Here is a 19,312-nt window from a genome sequence, read left to right on the forward strand (position 1 = left end):
ATAATGAAAAATAAAGACATTTACTTATTTCTTACAGAAGAAGTATGAAATGCATAGCATATTGAAAGGGAACAAGCCTGCCATCACACAATTACTGTTATTGGTGCGCATTGAAAAGGAGTCATGAATGTGCAGCGTCATATTTTCCTCCCAGTAGACAAACAAGCTCATTCTGTTCAGGATATGATTCCATGTCATATAGTAAATGTACATCAAACATAGCGATCGTAAACATTGACACTGTATATGATGAGTTTTATGTGTTATTTCATAGTTTTGATATCTTCACTATTAGTATACAATGTAGAAAATAGTCAAAATAAGGACAAACGCTTGAATGTGTAGGTGTTCTAAAACGTTTGACCGGTAGTGTACATTGTTTGTCTTCAGTAAAGCCTTCCACAAGCTTCCCACAATAAGTTGGGTGAATTTTGGCCCATTTCTCCTGACAGAGCTGGTGTAACTGAGTCAGGTTTGTAGGCCTCCTTGCTCAAACATGCTTTATCACTTCTGCCCACACATTTTCTGTAGGGTTGAGGTCAGGGCATTGTGATGGCCACTCCAATACTTTTACTTTCTTGTCCTTAAGCCATTTTGCCAAATCTTTGGAAGTATGCTTGGGGTCATTGTCCATTTGGAAGAAACATTTGCGACCAAGCTTTAACTTCCTGACTGATGTCTTGATATGTCGCTTCAATATGTCCACATAATTTTCCTTCCTAATGATGCTATTTTGTGATGTGCACCAGTCCCTACTGCAGCAAAGCACCCCCACAACATGAGCTGCCATCCCCGTGCTTCACGGTTGGGATGGTGTTGTTCGGCTTGCAAGCCTACCCCTTTTTCCTCCAAACATAATGATGGTCATTATGGCCAAACAGTTCTATTTTGGTTTCATCAGACAAGAGGACATTTCTCCAAAAAGTACGATCTTTGTCCCCATGTGCAGTTGCAAACTGTAGTCTGGCTTTTTTATGGCGGTTTTGGAGCAGTGGCTTTTTCCTTGCTGAGCGGCCTTTCAGGTTATGTCGATATAGGACTCGTTTTACTGTGGATATAGATACTTTTAAACCTGCTTCCTCCAGCATCTTCACAAGGTTCTTTGCTGTTGTTTTGGGATTGATTTGCACTTTTCGCACCAAAGTACGTTCATCTCTAGGAGACGGAACGCGTCTCCTTCCTGAGCGGTATGACGGCTGCTTAGTCCCATGATGTTTATACTTTATACTATTGTTTGTACAGATGGACGTGGTACCTTCAGGCGTTGGAAATTGCTCCCAAGTATGAACCAGACTTGTGGAGGTCCACAATTTTTTTTCTGAGGTCTTGGCTGATTTATTTTTATTTTTATTTTCCCATGATGCCAAGCAAAGAGGTACTGAGTTTGAAGGGAGGCCTTGAAATACATCCACAGGTACACCTCCAATTGACTCAAATTATGTCAATTAGCCTATCAGAAGTTTCTTAAGCCATTACATAGTTTTCTGTCATGCACAAAGTACATGTCCTGACCGACTTGCCAAAACTATAGTTTGTCAACAAGAAATGTGTGGAGTGGTTGAAAAACGAGTTTTAATGACTCCAACTTAAGTGTATGTAAATTTCCGACTTCAACTGTATATATCCACGTAGGTGGAGGGAGTCTGGAAGGGCATTTAGGAATCTTGGATTGTCCAATAATTTATAGCATGGCTTTTGATGATCCCTGGTTGAGGTCTGAACAGATGATTTGTTGCGATTGCAAACGTATTATGAGGAAAAACATTTAGATCCACAATATTTATTCCACGGGACAAGACTAGATCCAGGGTATGACTGTGGCATTGAGTAGGTCAGGAGACATGTTGGACAAAACCCACTGAGTCAATGATGACTCCGAAAGCCTTTTGGAGTGGGTCTGTGGACTTTTCCATGTGAATATTGGTCATCAAAAATGTGAATATTATCTGCCATGACTACAGGGTCTGATAGGAATTCAGGGAACTCAGTGAGGAACATGGCTTCATGGCAGCAGTGAATCCATAAACAAATGTATTTTTCCAGCAGGATAATGCCCCATCCCATAAGGCTAGGATTGTCAAAGAATGACTCCACGAACATGACAGTGAATTCAGCTTACTGTAGTGGCCTGCCCAGTCACCAGATCTCAATCTAATTAACCATCTGTGGGATGAGATGGAACTAGCTATTCAAGGTAGAGATCCACTACCAGCCAACTTGACACAACTATGGGAAGCATTGGAATCAACAACACCTTATAGAGTCCACCCCCTGAAAGAAAATGTAGGCTATTCTGAGGGCAAAAGGGGGTGTAACTCAATATAAGGAAGGTGCTCCTAATGTTTTGTACACTCAGTGTATATCACATATGTTACCAAATGAAGCATACATCATCTGAAACAAGTTCCATATAAATCAAATGTATGAGTTTGTGTGTGTGTTTCGTGTAATACTGCCTGGGCTAAAAAGGGCAAAAAATCATTCAGTTGGAATATTGTGATGCAATAGTTACACCATATAATTTCTTGGATTATTTATTTGATAATATTTTCTCCATAAATCTTTGTCCTGTCTAGTGCCTTGCTCCAGGAGGGCTATTTGCATAGAGAGGACACTTTGCATAGACAACACATGCTTCAGTGCTCTGGGAGTGTTTATATCCCTGTGAGTTGAACACTTCATGACTGAGAGCTGTCCTTCATGACAACAGAACCCACAACAACCATGACTTTTATCACCATCTTCATCTGGACACTTGCTTTATGCTTTCAAGGTTAACATTTTCTGAATCTATTTTTGAAGAATTATGAAATCTACACCATCGACATATATCAATGTTAATATTTCTATTCAGAACTATTCATTACTATGTGTAATATTTCATTCATATACATGTTTTTATTCTATGTTTCAGAATCCAGAGGGCAGCACATTGTGACTCAGACTCCTGCAGTGAAAGCTGTTCTCCCAGGACAGTCAGTCTCTCTGAACTGTAAAACCAGCAGTAATGTGCATGGAAATAACTATCTAGCCTGGTACCAACATAAACCTGGAGGAGCTCCTAAACTCCTTATTTACTATGCTACAACACTTCAGTCTGGGATTCCATCTAGATTCAGTGGCAGTGGATCTCATAGTGACTTCACTCTGACCATCAGTGGAGTCCAGGCTGAAGATGCAGGAGATTACTACTGTCAGAGTTTCCATGGTGATATGGTGTTGACACAGTGATACAGAGCCGTACAAAAACCTCCCTCAGTCAGACTGCACAGGGACTGTACTGCTACAGCTGGGATCTACTGCAGGTGCTGAGGAGGAAGAGACAGAGACATAGAACACTGATCAGTAGATGAGGTCAACTGTGACATGTGACAATATGGTTAGAAAGACATTATTCAGATCACATGAAAATTATTAACATTATCATCATGGTTATAACTTATATTATCTTTCATCATGGTCTGAAAGTGTATATAAACGTTATTTGAAGTTATGAAACACATTATCTGTCCATATGTAAAGCAAGATCTACAGGAGTAAAACGAAAGGTGTTATGACCTCAACATTACTTCAAAGTTACAATCACTTCAGCCCCCCAAAACAAGTCCTCATATGGACCTCAACCAAATGTCTGATTTTAATGGATGAGATCTTCTAGCATTATATGAATTGCTTTTATGAGCAGATTACTGACTATTCGATCTGTGAAAGAGACATGATGCTCAGCCATGAGACAACAATAGACACTACATACACCATATACCAGGGTTAGGGTAAATTCCATTTACATTCCAATCAATTCACGAAGTATACTGAAACTCCAATTCCATTTTCTTTTATTTCAATTGTAGTTTGGTTAACTTTTTGAGTTGACTGGAATTTAAATGGAATTAACCCCAACCCTGCAATCTACACTACACTATCTACACTACATACACTATCCTAATATATAAAGTATAATACCCATTTTATCTGTCATTAATTACATGCTGGCACATCTGTTATGTCTCCCTCAACGAATCCACGATATAGATGTAAAATCGATCCACTCCCTCACATCTGGCCCAGTCCAGGGTATTTCAGGCAGTGAAATTGGTCAACTGCTAGACTGATAGCTTTCGGAGTGAAATTGAGAGTTTCATAGACAGGGATGGGTGGTTCTGCTTGTCCCAGAATAGAGCAGCACTGTCACCAGACGTTCACTCTGTCCCCAGGGGCTTGGAGGTAAAGAAGACTCTACTCTATACCTTGAAGTAGTGGCACATGTCGTATTAGTCATTTTTAAAAATGTATTTATCTTCAAATCACAGACTATAATACACGTGAGAGTCCAAGATATCGGTTGACTGTTTGATAGTTATTTTATTACTGTAAAGTCTGCCTAGTCAAACAGGTCTGACACAGACTCAGTATCCTGATGAATACAGACAGTCATCAACTACTACCATGGCAGAACCTCTTCTATTATATCAAAGTATATTGTGATAGTAGTAATTTCTGGTCAATGATGATGTTCAGTGAGAATGTTTTCAAAGACACCATTAATCAGCCTTACTGAATGTATATATTTTTTTTCCAGAATATTACAAATATACAGTATATTTTATGCAGTTTATTAATAGAAACAACACAAATATGCATTCCAGAAATAAATCTTTATTTTAATCCATTATTACATAATTGAAGCATCAAAGCAAACCATGATAATGAATAAAATCAGATCACATCAAATCTAAAACAAACAAAATCTCAAGCTACAGAATTGATTGACACATGAACTCAAGCCCCCTGTTAGTCTACACTAGAGTGATCACTAAATCAGAGAACGACTGATTTTAGAGCAAAGCAGGTCAAAGCAGAGGAACCAGCAGCCTCTATCCACAGGTGAGTCCTACACAGAACAGTCAGCCCTCCTCAGGATCTGGGTGACGGGAGGCTGGGAGCTCTGGTGGGCCTCACAGGTCACCGACAACACATTGGTCCACTCCTGGGCAGTGAGAGTCAGGGTGCTGCTCCAGCTGTACAGGTCGTCCTTCTCCAGGACCCCGGGACTGGCCTCCTGCTTCTTGCTGTTGCCTTCCACTTTCCAGCTCATGGTCCAGTCTGAAGGGAAGCCCTTGTTGGCCAGACACATCAGTGTGGCTGTTGTCTTACTGGACATCTCCTCACTAGAGGGGGGCAGGACGGTGAGGGTAGGGGAACTGTTACCTCGAAGAAACAAAACACATCAACCACATCAAAACAAAGTACTTTGGAAAGGACTTCTAAAATTGTATATGAATATATAAGTTACATTGCAAAAAGATGTGAAGAAAACACAAACAGTAACATGATATGAAGTAGATAGCAAGTATAAAGTTTACGAGCAGAAAGCGTACAATTATGCAACTACTGGGCAAAACTGGTTGAATCAACGTTGTTTCCACTTAATTTCAACTCTAAAAATCTATGTGATGATGTTGAATCAATGTGGAAAACTGATTGGATTTCCCAAAAATTCATCAACGTAACGGCATTGTCACACCCTGGTCGAAGTATTTTGTGTTTATCTTTATTTATTTGGTCAGGCCAGGGTGTGGCATGGGTTTTTGTAGGTGGTGTGTATGTATGGGGATTGTAGCTAGTGGGGTGTTCTAGCTAAGTCTATGGCTGTCTGAAGTGGTTCTCAATCAGAGGCAGGTGTTTATCGTTGTCTCTGATTGGGAACCATATTTAGGCAGCCATATTCTTTGAGTTTGTTGTGGGTGATTGTCCTTAGTGTCCTGATGTCATTGTTCTGTGTTAGGTTACACAAGTATAGGCTGTTTCGGTTAAGTTTATTGTTTTGATAGTGTTTGTGTTTAGTGTGTTACTTCATTAAACATGGATTGCAATAGACACGCCGCATTTTGGTCCGACTCTCCTTCACATACAGAAAACCGTTACAGGCATTGTCTTTTTTCCCCAAAACTTTTGACCTAAATCCAATGACGTGATATTTCTTGTTGATTTCACATTGAATTCAATTTAGTTGACAACTCAACCAAATGTGAAATTAAACAAAACGTTGAACTGATGTCTGTGACCAGTGGGAAGTGTTATATTTGTTTCTGATCAGAATAACCTCATATTTATAGTATTTTGCAGAATCCACATTGACAGTGAAGGCTATCATGAACTGATTGCAATAATGACTACAACAATTCATACTATAGTTATCATACCAGAATAAGAGTTATATGGTCTGCAATCACACAAATCAAACATGCAAATAAATGCCAACATTTTAACATTTTGATTAAATAAACTGTTGAAAGAAGGCTCAGTCAAAAGCAATAAATATAAGAATCTTTTTGTAAAGTGAAATATCTCAAACCTAAATGTTTTAATTAGGGATTAAAGAGTTTAAGAAAAAAAAATTGAATCAGACAAAAGTCAAGAAACTTACTTCCAACATCAAGTCTGGTGCCGCTACCAAAAGTGGACCACAGTGATACAAACCCAATTACTGCTTGTACAAAAACCTCCCATTCATTGAGCAAGCTGAACACTTACTGTGGTTTAAATCATGAACTCATATGAATACTGGCCAAATATAATGCTTTATTCTTAATTTGAAATGTTTATCTAAGTAAAAAAAAATACAGTTTTATTAATTAAAATATACAAAGTTATAAAGCAAAGAAAAAATTTCTCAACATAAAGTAATACAATACAGTGACCGCTCTTTCCTGTGGATTTCTGAACATAACGCGCCAAACAAATGGAGGTATTTTGGATATAAAAATAATCTAAAAGGAAAACGTATTGTGCAACTGGGAGTCTCGTGAGTGAAAACATCTGAAGGTCATCAAAGGTAAACGATTAATTTGATTGCTTTTCTGATTTTCGTGACCAAGCTACCTGATGCTAAGTGTACTTAATGTTTTGTTGAGCGATCGATAAACTTACACAAACGCTTGGATTGCTTTCGCTGTAAAGCACATTTTCAAAATCTGACACGACAGGTGGATTAACAAAAGGCTAAGCTGTGTGTTCCTATATTGCACTTGTGATTTCATGAATATAAATATTTTTAGTAATATTCATTGAATTTAGCGCTATGCAATTCAGCGGTTGTTGATGACAATTATCCAGCCATAACAAGTTAAACAATTTTAAGGCAATGCCACCAAATACTAATTGAGTGTATGTAAACTTCTGACCCACCGGGAATGTGATGAAGAAATAAAAGCTGAAATAAATTCTTCCCTCTACTATTATTCTGACATTTCACATTCTTAAAATAAAGTGGTGATCCTACCTGACCTAAGACAGGGATCTTTTACTAGGATTAAATGTCAGGAATTGTGAAAAACTATAGTTTGTTAACAAGAAATTTGTGGAGTGTTTGAAAACTTCTGACTTCAACTGTGTATTTCACTGGTCATCCCCAAAGCCATCTCCTACTTTGGCTGCCTTTCCTTCCAGTTCCCTGCTGCCAATGACTGGAACTAATTGCAAAAAATCACTGAAGCTGGAGTCTTATATCCCCCTCACTAACTTTAAGCATCAGTTGTCAGAGCAGCTTACCGATCATTACCCACCCAACTACCTCATTCCCATATTGTTATTTTTTCTCCTTTGCACCCCAGTATCTCTACTTGCACATTTATCTTCTGCACATCAATGACTCCAGTGTTAATGCTAAATTGTAATTATTTTGCCACTGTGACCTATTTATTGCCTTACCTCCCTAAAATTACTACATTTGCACACACTGTGTATAGACTTTTCTATTGTGTTATTGACTGTATGTTCGTTTATCCCATGTGTAACTCTGTGTTGTTTGTGTTGCAATGCTTTGCTTTATCTTGATCAGGTCGCAGTTGTAAATGAGAACTTGTTCTCAACTGGCCTACCTGGTTCACTAAAAGTTAAGTATTTTTTGTATTTTTATAATGTCTGACATATGTTGGGGTGCGCAATCGTGGATTGATTTAAAAACCAATCTTCAAATGAATTCTAAACCTCAGCCAGTGCAGAGACCTTAAAACTGGTATAACGTGTGCTCTCCGTCTGGTCTTGGTCAGTACCCATGCTGCAGCATTCTGTATGTTTTGCAGTTTACCAATGGCCTTCTTCGGTAGACCAGACTGTAGCTCATTACAGCAGTCACGCCTGCTTGTAATGAAAGCATCGATGAGTCTCTCTGTAGTAGCTTGAGAGAGAAGGTCACACCTTGACAATGTGGTAAAAAGCTATTTTGGTCACGTTCCTAATGTGTGATTAAATATTTTGTTCAGAATCTAAAATAACACGTAGGTTTTTTTACCTGGTGTTTTATCTTTATTGCCCGTGAATTCAAATGTGCGGCTAGTTTCTATCTCTGTGCTTTGGCGCCAAAAAAGAAGTACCTCAGTCTTGTCTTGATTTAGATGGAGGAAGTTGTGAGCCATCAAAGTATTTAAATCACAAATACAGTCTAATAATTTATCCGGGGAGCTAAAATCCTCTGGTGACACAGAAATGTAAAGGTGTGTATTGTCTGAGTAGCAGTGAAAATCAATGCTGTGCTTTCTGATAACGCTGCCAAGGGGTAACATATATAAACTGAACAGTACCGGACCGAATCGAAGCATGTGGAATGCCACATGTGATATCTCTCAACCGGTTAAATAGGTCCACAACAAATGTAGAACTGGACCGGAGAGGCCAACCCACCTCTCCAGTCTGTCCAGAAGGACATCATGGTCAACAATACAATAGGGACGTATAGTACTGAAGTACTAGTATAATACAATAGTGACTGATAATAATGAAGTACTAGTATAATACAATAGGGACTGATAATGATGAAGTTCTAGTATAATACAATAGGGATTGATAGTACTGAAGTACTAGTATTATACAATAGGGACTGATAGTACTTATCAAGGCTCAGGAGAAGACCCAGATGCAGACGTTATCGAAGTAACAAAAGTTTATTACAAAAACAAGGGGGCAGGCAAATGACAGGTTAAGGGCAGGCAGAGGTCAGTAATCCAGAGCAGAGTCATAAAGGTACAGAATGGCAGGCAGACTCAGGGTCAGGGCAGGTAGAATGGTCAAAATCACTGATTTACAGTAGAAGGTATTCAAAGCATGATAAAATAATCTGTATAATCTGAATTATAGTTAACAGTTAAATGTGGGTCCTTACCAGGAAGAATATTTACATATGACACTTTGCATTGGCAGTGCATGCTTCAGTGCTCTGGGGGTGTTTATAGCCCTGTGAGTTTAACATTTCATGACTGAGAGCTGTCCTTCATAACAGCAGAACTTTAACTATGACTTTTGTAATGAGCTTTGTGTGGATATTGATGTCTTTAATTCAAGGTACGATTTACAAAAAATCTGTTTATTATTTTAATGTTTCATTGTAATTTTGTCTCCAAATGAGAAAATTTGAATTCAGAGACTTAGAAAACATGACCAAATGTGTCTGTTTAAGAATCCAGTGGACAATACACTGTGACTCAGACTCCTACAGTGAAAGTCGTTCTACCAGGACTGACAGTCTCTCTGAATTATAAAACCAGCAGTAATGTGTATCAAGGATGGACCTCTTCTCCCCGTCTAGCCTGGTACCAACAGAAACCTGGAGGAGCTCCTAAACTCCTTATTTACTATGCTACAACACTTCTGTCTGGGACTCCATCTAGATTCATTGGCAGTGGATCTGGGAGTGACTTCACTCTTACCATCAGTGGAGTCCAGGCTGAAGATGCAGGAGATTACTACTGTCAGAGTTACCACAGTGGTCCAGTGTTCACACAGTGATACAGAGTTGTACAAAAACCTCCCTCAGTCAGACTGCACAGTGACTCTACTGCTACAGATGGGACCTACTGCAGGTGCTGAGGGGAGGAGATGATCCAGTAGAATGACACAGTGTGTTGTAAAGCTGAACAACAATAGAGTCAAACTAGAGCTATGTCTAAATGTTTCTACTGATCATTAACTACATGTTGACTCTGTTGAGTAACTCAAGGAACACATAGTCCACACACAGACTGCAGTTACTGACCCTGACCTCTGGAGGAACACAGAAAGCAGATACTATCTGGTGTAATAACACAATATTAACAATATGCTCCATTTGTCGATGTCTATAATTAATATATCAGTCCCCATTCAGCACTTATATCAGAAACCATGTCAGTGATTACAAAGCTATCATGTTTCTCCATCACGTTTATTATTAAAGTCTGACTGTCAAAGAAGGCTATTTACATATAAGACACTTTGCATTGGCAGCACATGCTTCAGTGCTCTGGGAGTGTTTATAGCCCTGTGAGATTAACACTTCATGACTGATAGCTGTCCTTCATGACAACAGAACTTCAACAATGACTTTTACCATGAGCTTTCTGTGGATAATGATGTTCTTAATTCAAGGTAATATTTTACAATTTGTTGGTCTCAAATCACTTTCTTATTGAAATGTCTATTCTTATTAATTTTGACTCAATATTGGTAATGTATCTCAAAAGAGAGACATTACCAAATGTTGACAACATTACCTATTACCAAATGTTGACAACATTAGCACACAAATAATGATGAAATCTTAAATGTATCTGTTTCAGAATCCAGAGGACAGTACACTGTGACACAGACTCCTTTGGTGAATGCTGTTCTCCCAGGACAGACAGTCTCTCTGAACTGTAAAACAAGCAGTGATGTGTATCCTAACTGTGGTTCGTCTTTGCCCTGTATGGCCTGGTACCAACAGAAACCTGGATCCATTCCTCCTTGTTTATCAAGGAAGTACTCTTAACTCTGGGATTCCATCTAGATTCAGTGGCAGTGGATCTGGGAGTGACTTCACTCTGACCATCAGTGGAGTCCAGGCTGAAGATGCAGGAGAATACTACTGTCAGAGTTTACACTACCCCAATAGTAAATATGTGTTCACACGGTGATACAGAGTTGTACAAAAACCTCCCTCAGTCAGACTGCACAGCTGGAACCTACTGCAGGTGCTGAGGGGGAAGAGAAAGTGACATGAAACACTGATTAGTAGAGGAGGTCAACTTTGAATAAGGTTAGAAAGTATCATTCAGATCAAACGTTCTCCAACGTTGTCACCATAGCTCTCATCATCATCATTTCATTATTATCATCTTCATGGCTGTAACTTGTTATAATGGTCATGAACTGAAAGTGTATATACAAGTTATTAGACGTTTTGGAAGACATTACCAGTCCATATGTAGAATAAGATCTACTGAAGTAAAAAGAAAAGTGATGTTAAATCAGCATCTACCCCTCAAACCAAATCCCTACATGAGCTTCACAACCAATTATTGATGTGATCATCTAGCATGTATTAACCCTTTTCTTGAACTGTTAGATCTGTGAATGAGACATGATGCTGGGCTCAAACACATCAGGATAAAGGTAAGACCCAGATGCAGACCCTGTCGAAGTAACAATGTTTATTGCAGCAACGGGCAAAGGTACAGGACGGCGACCGGGCTCAGGGTCAGGACAGGCAAGGGTCAAAACCAGGAGGATGAGAAAAGAGAGACTGGGGAAAAGCAGGAGCGGATACAAAAAACGCTGGTTGACTTGACAAACAAGACGAGCTGGCAACAGACAAACAGAGAACACAGGTATAAATACACTGTAACGGTTCTCTTCTTCCTCTTCCTCTGAAGAAGAGGTGTAGCAGGGATCGGACCTAGACGCAGTGTGGTTATAATTCATGGTTCTTTTAATAACGAAACTATACATGAAATAGACTACAAAACAAGAAAAACACACGAGAACTATGGTCGGAACGTGACAGTACCCCCCCAAACCAAACCTATAGGGGAGGGTCTGGGTGGGCATCTATCCGCGGTGGCGGCTCTGGCGCTGGACGTGGACCCCACTCCATAATTGTCTTAGTCCACCTCCTTAGCGTCCTTTGAGTGGCGACCCTCGCCGCAGACCTAGGAACCCTAACAAAGGGCCCCACTGGACTGAGGGGCAGCTCCGGACTGAAGGACAGCTCGCGACTGAGGTAGCTCGGGACTGAGAGGTAGCTCGGGACTGAGGGGTAGCTCGGGACTGAGGGGTAGCTCGGGACTGAGGGGAAGCTCGGGACTGAGGGGAAGCTCAGGACTGAGGGGAAGCTCAGGACTGAGGGGAAGCTCAGGACTGAAAGGAAGCTCAGGACTGAGAGGAAGCTCAGGCAGGTTGATGGCTCTGGCAGATCCTGGCTGGCTGGTGGTTCTGGCAGATCCTGGCTGACTGGTGGTTCCGGCAGATCCTGGCTGACTGGCAGCTCTGGTAGATCCTGGCTGACTGGCGGATCCTGGCTGAATGGCAGATCCTGGCTGAATGACGGATCCTGGCTGACTGGCGGATCTGGAAGATCCTGGCTGACTGGCGGATCCTGGCAGACTGGCGGATCCTGGCTGACTGACGGCTCTGGCAGATCCTGGCTGACTGGCAGTTCTGGCAGATCCTGGCTGACTGGCAGTTCTGGCAGATCCTGGCTGACTGGCAGTTCTGGCAGATCCTGGCTGACTGGCGGATCCTGGCTGAATGGCGGATCCTGGCTGACTGACAGCTCTGGCGGATCCTGGCAGACTGGCTGCTCCATACTGACTGGCGGCTCTGGCTGCTCCATGCTGACTGGCGGCTCTGGCTACTCCATGCTGACTGGCGGCTCTGGCTGCTCCATGCTGACTGGCGGCTCTGGCTGCTCCATGCTGACTGGCGGCTCTGGCGGTTTCTTGCAGACTGGCAGCTCTGGCGGCTCCAAGCAGACTGGCAGCTCTGGCAGCTCCTTGCAGACTGGCAGCTCCTTGCAGACTGGCAGCTCCTTGCAGACTGGCAGCTCTGGCTGCTCCTTGCAGACTGGCAGCTCTGGCTGTTCCTTGCAGACTGGCAGCTCTGGCAGCGCTGAACAGGCGGGAGACTCCGGCAGCGATGTAGAGGAGGAAGGCTCTGGCAGCGCTAAACAGGCGGGAGACTCCGGCAGCGCTGGAGAGGAGGAAGGCTCCGGCAGCGCTGTAGAGGAGGAAGGCTCCGGCAGCGCTGGACAGGCAGGAGACTCCGGCAGCGCTGGAGAGGAGGAAGGCTCTGGCAGTGCTGGACAGGCGAAGCGCACTATGGGCCGAGGACACGCACAGGAAGCCTGGTGCGGGGAGCTGCCACCGGAGGGCTGGTGCGTGGAGGTGGTACTGGATGGACCGGACCGTGCAGGCGCACTGGAGCTCTTGAGCACCGAGCCTGCCCAACCTTACCTGGTTGAATACTCCCGGTCGCCCTGCCAGTGCGGCGAGGTGGAATAGCCCACTGGGCTATGCAGACGAACCGGGGACACCGTGCGCAAGGCTGGTGCCATGTAAGCCGGACCAAGGAGACGCACTGGAGACCAGATACGTAGAGCCGGCTTCATGACTTTTGGCTCGATGCTTACTCTAGCCCGGCCGATACGAGGAGCTGGTATGTACCGCACCGGGCTATGCACCCGCACTGGAGACACCGTGCGCTCCACAGCATAACACGGTGCCTGCCCGGTCTCTCTAGCCCCCCGGTAAGCACAGGAAGTTGGCGCAGGTCTCCTACCTGGCGTCGCCATACTCTCTGTGTGCCCCCCCCAATAAATTTTTGGGGCTGACTCTCGGGCTTCCATCCGCGTCGCCGTGCTGCCTCCCCATACCAGCGCCTCTCCACCTTCGCCGCCTCCAGCTCTTCTTTGGGGCGGCGATATTCTCCAAGTTGAGCCCAGGGTCCTTTACCATCCAATATCTCCTCCCAAGTCCATGAGTCTTGTGCTGCTGGCTGCCTCTCCTGCTGTTGATGCTTGTCACCACGCCGCTTGGTCCTGTTGTGGTGGGTGGTTCTGTAACGGTTCTCTTCTTCCTCTTCCTCTGAAGAAGAGGTGTAGCAGGGATCAGACCAAGACGCAGCTTGGTTATAATTCATGGTTCTTTTAATAACGAAACTATACATGAAATAGACTACAAAACAAGAAAAACACACAAGAACTATGGTCAGAACGTGACATACACAGGGGATAATTGGGAAGATGGGCAACACCTGGAGGGGGTGGAGACAATCACAAGGACAGGTGAAACAGATCAGGGCATGACAAAACATGAGACACATTCATGTGGAGACATGAATACACTACACACTATTATCATTAAGTAGAATATTCATTTTATCTGTCATTAATTACATGGTGGAATATCTGTTGTCTCCCTCTCTGAATCCACCATGGAGGTTAAACCAGTCCAATCCCTCACATCTGGCCCATCCCAGGGTATTACAGGCAGTGAAGCTCTTCAACTGCTAGACTGGTAGCTGTGGGAGTGAAATTGAGAGTTTCATAGACTGGGCTGGGTGGTTCTGCTTGTCCCAGAATAGAGCATCACTGTCACCAGATGTTCACTCCGTTATCAGGGGGTTGGAGGTAGAGAAATATAATGGAGAAGTTTAGACCACACATTGTTGAAAATCATAAAATAATTTAAACATTATAAATATATATGTCATGGAAAGTCTCTCTAAACCACTACAATGGCTTCTCTGGTCTCTAGACACTACGGTGACTTCTCCAGAAGAGAGGCTAAATCACTGTTCGGTGTACACCTCTCCCTCTTCCCAGTGTGCCTTGCTCAGGGTCAGGGTGCTGCTACGGCTGTAGCGGCCACCCTTCTCTTCTTCTGTGGTGGTAACCAGCGCACTTCTGGTCACTGCCCATATCATTGCATAGTGCATAAAATACACAAGAGTTCAGGGGCCTTGCTTTATCAAAGTTAACCATTTTCACTGCGGTGTCCAAAACGTCTTTCAAGCTGTCAGGCAGTGTACCCAATAAAATATGGACTGATACTACAGAAGCACTACTACTATAATACAATAGGGACTGATGCTTCTACATCTGCATGGCTTGCTGTTTGGGGTTTTAGGAGGGGTTACTGTATAGCACTTTATGTCATCTGCTAATGTAAAAAGATCTTTATAAATACATTTGATTGATAGTGCTGAAGTACTAGTATAATACAATAGTGACTGATAGTACAGAAGTTCCAGTATAATACAGTCAAATCAAGCTTTATTTATACAGCACATTTCAGACATGGAATGCAACACAATGTGCTTTACAGGAAAAAAAATATAAAAAACAATTAAAATAAAAACTTCAATATATACTACACAGCAAACATAAGTTAAAAAAACTAAAGAATGAAAACTAAAAACCACCCTAAGGAATATATAGGTTAAAAATATGTGTTTTAAGATCTCTTTTAAAAATGTCCACAGTCCCCCCCCCCCCCCCCCAGAGATTCCAGAGATTGATGGAATAATAACTAAAGGCTGCCTCTCCATGCCTCTGCGACCTACTGGGTGCATAACTTAAAAGCATGTTTGACATGTACGTAAGAACGTACAGTTGAAGTCGGAAGTTTACATGCACTCAGTTTTTCACAATTCTTGACATTTAATCTTAGTAACAATTCCCTGTCTTAGGTCAGTTAGGATCACCACTTTATTTTAAGAATGTGAAATGTCAAAATAATAGTTGAGAGACTGATTTCTTTCAGCTTTCCCATCACATTCCCAGTGGGTCAGAAGTTTACATACACTCAATTAGTATTTGGTAGCGTTGCCTTTAAATTGTTAAACTTGGGCAGCCTTCCACAAGCTTCCCACAATAAGTTGGGTGAATTTTGGCCCATTCCTCCTGACAGAGCTGAGTCAGGTTTGTAGGCCTCCTTGCTCGCACACCCTTTTAAGTTCTGCCCACAAATATTCTATACGATTGAGGTCAGGGCTTTGTGATGGCCACTCCAATACCTTGACTTTGTTGTCCTTAAGCCATTTTGCCACAACTTTGGAAGTATGCTTGGGGTCACTGTCCATTTGGAAGTATGCTTGGGGTCATTGTCCATTTGGAAGTATGCTTGGGGTCACTGTCCATTTGGAAGTATGCTTGGGGTCACTGTCCATTTGGAAGTATGCTTGGGGTCACTGTCCATTTGGAAGTATGCTTGGGGTCACTGTCCATTTGGAAGTATGCTTGGGGTCATTATCCATTTGGAAGTATGCTTGGGGTCACTGTCCATTTGGAAGTATGCTTGGGGTCACTGTCCATTTGAAGACCCATTTGCGAACAAGCTTTAACTTCCTGACTGATGTCTTGAGATGTTGCTTCAATATATCCACATAATTTCCTCTCCTCATGAAGCCATCTATTTTATGATGTGCACCAGTCAAAACTGCAGCAAAGCACCCCCACAACATGATGCTGCCACCCCTGTACTTCACAATTTGGATGGTGTTCTTCGGCTTGCAAGCCTCCCCTTTTTCCTCCAAACATAACAATGGTCATTATGACCAAATAGTTATATTTTTGTTTCATCACACCAAAAAAAGTATGATCTTTGTCCCCATGTGCAGTTGCAAACCGTTTTCTGGCTTTTTTCTGGAGGTTTTGGAACAGTGATTTCTTCCTTGCTGAGCGGCCTTTCAGGTTATGTCGATATAGGAGACAGAACGCAACTCCTCCTGAGCGGTATGACGGCTGTTTAGTCCCATGGTGTTTACACTTGCATACTATTGTTTGTACAGATGAACGTGGTACCTTCAGGCGTTTGGAAAGAGGCACTGAGTTTGAAGGTAGGCCTTGAAATACATCCACAGGTACATATCCAATTGACTCAAATGATGCCAATTACCCTATCAGAAGCATCTAAAGCCATTTTCTGGAATTTTCCAAGCTGTTTAAAGGCACAGTCAACTTAGTGTATGTAAACTTCTGACTCACTTGAACTGTGATACAGTGAATTATAAGTGAAATAATCTGTGAACAATTGTTGTCAATTGATAGATGTAGATGTAGATGTCCTAAACGACTTGCCAAAACTATAGTTTGTTAACAAGAAATTTGTAGTGGAAAAACGAGTTTTAATGACTCCAACCTAAGTACACGTAAACATTTGTCTTCAACTGTATATTCTTCAGATACAAATACCTCAAATAGTAATGTTTTAATAGAGACAGCGTTTAAGAAAGTGAAATACTAAATATGTGATGAGACATAAATATCAAGAGAGCTTGTGAGCCACTTATTTCCAACATCTAGTCTGGCGCCGCTAACAAAAGTGTACCACTGTGGTGCAATCCCTATTACTGCAACAACCTCCACCCAGTTTAAATACTTTAATTTCTTTAGGCTGGGATTTCAATCATAAACTCAAACCGTATAAATACTCGTCAAATAGTTTTTTAAATGTAATAACAAAGTTATTATGTTCATCATTCTCCAAAGTGTAAATAACAAACCATAAAATGCTCAATATAAAGTTAAAACATTCTTTGGATAGTCCATCGGTAAATGCTCTACAGACTATGAGTAATATTTCAGCTAACTATCTACAAAACCTAACCCTAACCCTATCTCAAACCCTAACCTTATCCTAATCCTAACATTAACCCTTACCCTTATTCTAACCCTAACCTTAACCGTTATCCTAACCCTACACTTAACCTTTACCCTAAACTTAACATTAACCCTTACCCTAACCCTAACATTAACCCTTACCCTAACCCTAACATTAACCCTTACCCTTATTGTAAACCTAACCCTAACTGTAATCTTGACCAGCAGTTGCTTGTCAACAGATAGTTTGTTGATCGTATGACCATCTGTAGAGTATTTTCCGATGGAATATCTGGACTATCCAAATAAAGTGTGCTCTACAGACTATTAGTAACATTTCAACTAACTATCTACTCACTCTAAACCTAGCTCTAACCATTTCCTATGTACAGTGCCTTCAGAAAGTATTCAGACCCCTTGACTTATTCTAAAATTGATTAAATGTTGTTTTTTTTCATCGATCTACGCACAATACCTCATAATGACAAAACAAAAGCATTTTTTTTTTTTTGCTAATTTATAAATTAAAAAACTGAAATATCACACTTGCGTAAGTGTTCGGACCCTTTACTCAGATCTTTGTTGAAGCACTTTTGGCAGTGGTTACAGCCTTGAGTCTTCTTGCGTATGATGCTACAAGCTTGGCACACCTGTATTTGTGGAGTTACTAACCTAGCCTGGTATCAACAAAAAGCTGGAGGAACTCCTAAACTCATCAGTCTGGGACTCCATCTAGATTCAGCGGCAGTGGATCTGGGAGTGACATCACTCTGACCATCAGTAGAGTCCAGGCTGAACATGCAGGAGATTACTACTGTCAGAGTTACCACAATCCCAATGTGTTCACACAGTGATAAAGAGCTGTACAAAAACTTCCCTCGGTCAGACTGCACAGTGACTACTGCTACAGCTGGGACGTACCGCAGGTGCTAAGCGGGCAGAGATTGTGACAAGGAACACTGATCAGTAGAGGAGGTCATCTCTGGCATGTGACAATATGATTATCATTCAGATACAATGTTCTCTGTCATCATCATCATCATCATCCTGATTAAATTACAGATGATTATTGCTATATTGTCATGACGCCTAAGTGTGAACATAAAAAGTAACCCCACCGAGTTACAGAAGTCAAAACATTTGCAAATTAAAATTAGAAACATTTCCGCCCCCACTTCCCCTGTACGAAAGTAAAAATATGTGGAGCTCAGACATTTGACACGTCAGTAACTGTCAATACCCGTCTTTAGTAATACCCATCTGATATGTCATCTATTACATGCTGGTTTATTCAGTGTAAGAAAGTCCCGTTCCTTTAGTCCACCATAGACGTTACAGTAAAACTAGTTCACCCACTCACATCTGGCCCAGTCCAGGCAGTGAAATTGAAACTAGACTGGGAACTGTGGGAGTGAAACTGAGATTTACATAGACAGGGCTGGGTGTTTCTGCTTGTCCCAGAATAGAGCAGCAGTGTCACCAGATGGTCACTCTGTCCCCAGGGGGATAGAGGTAGAGAAGACTCTATGACTATGTTGAAGCTGTGATACTTGTAATATTTTGTGGACAACGTTATTATTTATTTGAGTTAAATGCAGGCATGATCACATTGGTGAGAGTCCAAGATAGCAATAACATGTTAGATTACTGTCTTTATAAGTCTAGAAGTCAAGCAGGTCATAAACATTCCGAAAATATTAATAAAAAGTACCATCTGCTACATGTGGAACGTCCTTCTGTTAATCTGTAAACATCGTTGTATCTTGTGTTACTATGAACTACAGTTTGATGACGATCTAATTTAAAGTGAAAACCTAATTAACGAAGCAATGACATTTAGGTCTGATGGGTTTTATGAATCTATTTCTATTTCATTCAACATTTAAGACTAAAATGTAATTATTGACAGCAACAAGAATC

At 41.7% G+C, this 19,312-nt stretch overlaps 1 gene segment (V, D, J or C); it reads left to right on the forward strand.

Moving 5' to 3' along the window:
* Nucleotides 1-2,639: 2,639 nt before the first annotated feature.
* Nucleotides 2,640-11,403, forward strand: LOC118938818. The segment is given in 3 exon segments: nucleotides 2,640-2,773; nucleotides 2,915-3,168; nucleotides 10,857-11,403. Coding segments are annotated over 3 exon segments (399 nt in total).
* The last annotated feature ends 7,909 nt before the right edge of the window (nucleotides 11,404-19,312 follow it).

The sequence above is a fragment of the Oncorhynchus mykiss genome, chromosome 15, assembly GCF_013265735.2.
Source record: "Oncorhynchus mykiss isolate Arlee chromosome 15, USDA_OmykA_1.1, whole genome shotgun sequence".
NCBI classification, from domain to species: domain Eukaryota; kingdom Metazoa; phylum Chordata; class Actinopteri; order Salmoniformes; family Salmonidae; genus Oncorhynchus; species Oncorhynchus mykiss.